The following is a 2500-nucleotide window of genomic DNA, read 5'->3' on the forward strand; positions in this document are numbered from 1 at the left end:
TCTTCCTGGTTAACTTTGCCAGATAAGAGACAGAGAGATAGAGAGAAATGGGGTGAGAGAAAGGAAAATAAACTTGTTACTTTAAAACCGTCTTCATGTCAGCAGAAAAGAAGGTGGTTAAGACGTGAATTAGCATGATTATGTACAAACCAACCTCTCTGCAAATGTCAGACAGAAAAAAAGGCAGAAAAATGATGAACGTTTCTGCTGACATTTTTATATCTTTTATGCACAGAAGAGAAGCACTTGTGACAGTCAGTATCATTTGTGTGCAGAAAAGGTAGCGGGTCAGACGTGCACCGCTGCAAGTGAGTGCGTCAGCGTGTTTACATGTGCTGATGTCGGTGGCACCGACAAGTGCACATGCGACACGTCCAGTGGGTATGCTGCTCCAACTGATGGAGACACTACCTGTGGTAAGTTTCCAACTGCATGTGTGTGTGTGTGTGTGTGTGTCTTTGAGTGTGCATGTGTGTGTGTGTGTGTGTGTGTGTGTGTGAGTGAGTGTGTGAGTGTATCTGTGTGTATGCTTGTGTGTCTGTGTGTGTGTGGGTGTGGGTGTGGGGGTGCATCTGTGTTATAGAGTGCAGAAAACAATCTCTAATGCAAAGGATGTCACTTCCTTCCTGTGGTACTCGATCTACTATTGATATTGTTTATGTCAAACGTACCCATACTAAACTAGAAATTCATTGAGTTTGCCGCCTGGACGTTGTTCTATGCATGCATCCAAGTCAGTTGATACTGCAAACGATACTTCTTTTCTTTGAAATCTGTCATACTTCATATGCCAAAGCACCCGTTTTTATTCACGTGCACTTAACAGTTCTGTATCCTCCTTGATCTTATATTTTGCATGGTTGGTATGTCACGGTGGTCTCATTCCTGATGATGATCCTTGCATGGTCTGCGTATGCGCTTTAAAAAGCAGTGTCTAAAGTTCTCTGGTACATGTCCAGTTGTCAAAACAGCTCGCCCTTGAAGAAATGATAGGGTAAATTCTCAGTCCATTGACAACCACACCCCTAGCATGCCTTGGAACAAGAATCCAAAACTCCTCTGGCTTCAAATAGAGGAGTTTGGTATGTGCATGGGGTTTTAAAATGACATTTAATCACGTCTAGAAATCACACACACACACACACACACACACACACACACACACTCACACACACACACACACTCACACACACTCACACACACACACACACACACACACACACACACACACACACACACACACACACACACAAAGACACAGAGACGGTAGCAGTGTAGTTGACATCGGTTTTACATTGTCAAAATTCAGAGCAGGATTGAGCGCTGAATCACCGCTACATCAAGGCAGAAATCGCCTTCCTGTAGTTTTCAGTCAACAAAACTATGATAGAAAACAATCTGAGTATCAAACCAATCAGTTTCAAAGAGACATCCCTTGAAAAGAAGTGGAAGACGTAAGAGAACCGTGCTCAGTTCTAAATAAAAGTAAATTATGTAGCAACCGTCATGGACTACCATCACGGTAAAAAAAAAAAACCCTGATGAACAACCAAGTCACTGTCAGACTTTGACAAAAAATGGAGAACAGAACCTTATTCTGATCCAGAAATTATAGAATAAAATAAAGAAAAACAGAGCTGTTCAAAGCTACAGAAAATGAAGTGAAAATAATTTGAATCACAAGTTGATTACTGCTGTTTAAAATTTTAAGTATTTGTTGCTTAAAAAATTTTTAACCACCAATACAGTATCTTCATTTATCTATATTTGAGTAACTTTTCTGCTGCTTAACTTCCGTCTCTCTCTCTCTCTCTCTCTCTCTCTCTCTCTCTCTCTCTCTCTCTCTCTCTCTCCATGTCTCTCTCTCTCTCTCTCTCTCTCTCTCTCTCTCTTTCTCTCTCTCTCACTCGCTCACAAGCGTGAGCGCGTGCGTCTGTGTTTCTCTATACTTGTCCAAAATCAACATACTTCAGTTGAAGTAAGTGAAACGGAATGTGTAATGGAAATATAAATTGTCATTTTATTTCTGGGCATCTTCAGTTTCTGCAGCATTACAGATTCTGACAGGTCTAGGAAGAAGAAATACTTGATTGGTCATGATAACAAGCAGATTTAATGAAGAATTATGTTACATTCTATGTTCCTCCACACTGTACTCTTTTACAATACCGTGTGTGTGTGTGTGTGTGTGTGTGTGTGTGTGTGTGTGTCTGTCTGTCTGTCTCGGTGTGTGTGTGTGTGTGCGTGTGTTATTTCAGCATGTGACACTGGCTACTCGGCTGAAAGTGGAGCATGTAGTAAGTATTTAATTTTGTACAAAATAGTTATGCATTGTGAGTATAGGCTGCTCCTGTTCAAATGTTAGATAATGTTCTGTTTATTATCCACACCTTTGTTAGCGTGCTTTTTATAGTAAAATTAGCCATTTCGAATTATGTTGCTTGTTTTTTTCACAAAAGATTGTTTTCTATGCAAGAGTGGATCCTACTAATCATTGTGA

General features: G+C 40.4%; 1 protein-coding gene across 1 annotated transcript in view; it reads left to right on the forward strand.

The window, feature by feature from the left end:
- The window catches only part of LOC143301030 (uncharacterized), a 44652-nt gene that overhangs the window by 24285 nt on the left and 17867 nt on the right, over window positions 1-2500 (forward strand). Inside the window, exons 11-12 of the mRNA XM_076615031.1 lie at window positions 276-416; window positions 2259-2297. Coding sequence (XP_076471146.1) covers window positions 276-416; window positions 2259-2297 — 180 coding nt within the window. The remainder of the gene's footprint in view (window positions 1-275; window positions 417-2258; window positions 2298-2500) is intronic.

The sequence above is a fragment of the Babylonia areolata genome, chromosome 27 (genome assembly GCF_041734735.1).
Source record: "Babylonia areolata isolate BAREFJ2019XMU chromosome 27, ASM4173473v1, whole genome shotgun sequence".
NCBI lineage: Eukaryota > Metazoa > Mollusca > Gastropoda > Neogastropoda > Buccinidae > Babylonia > Babylonia areolata.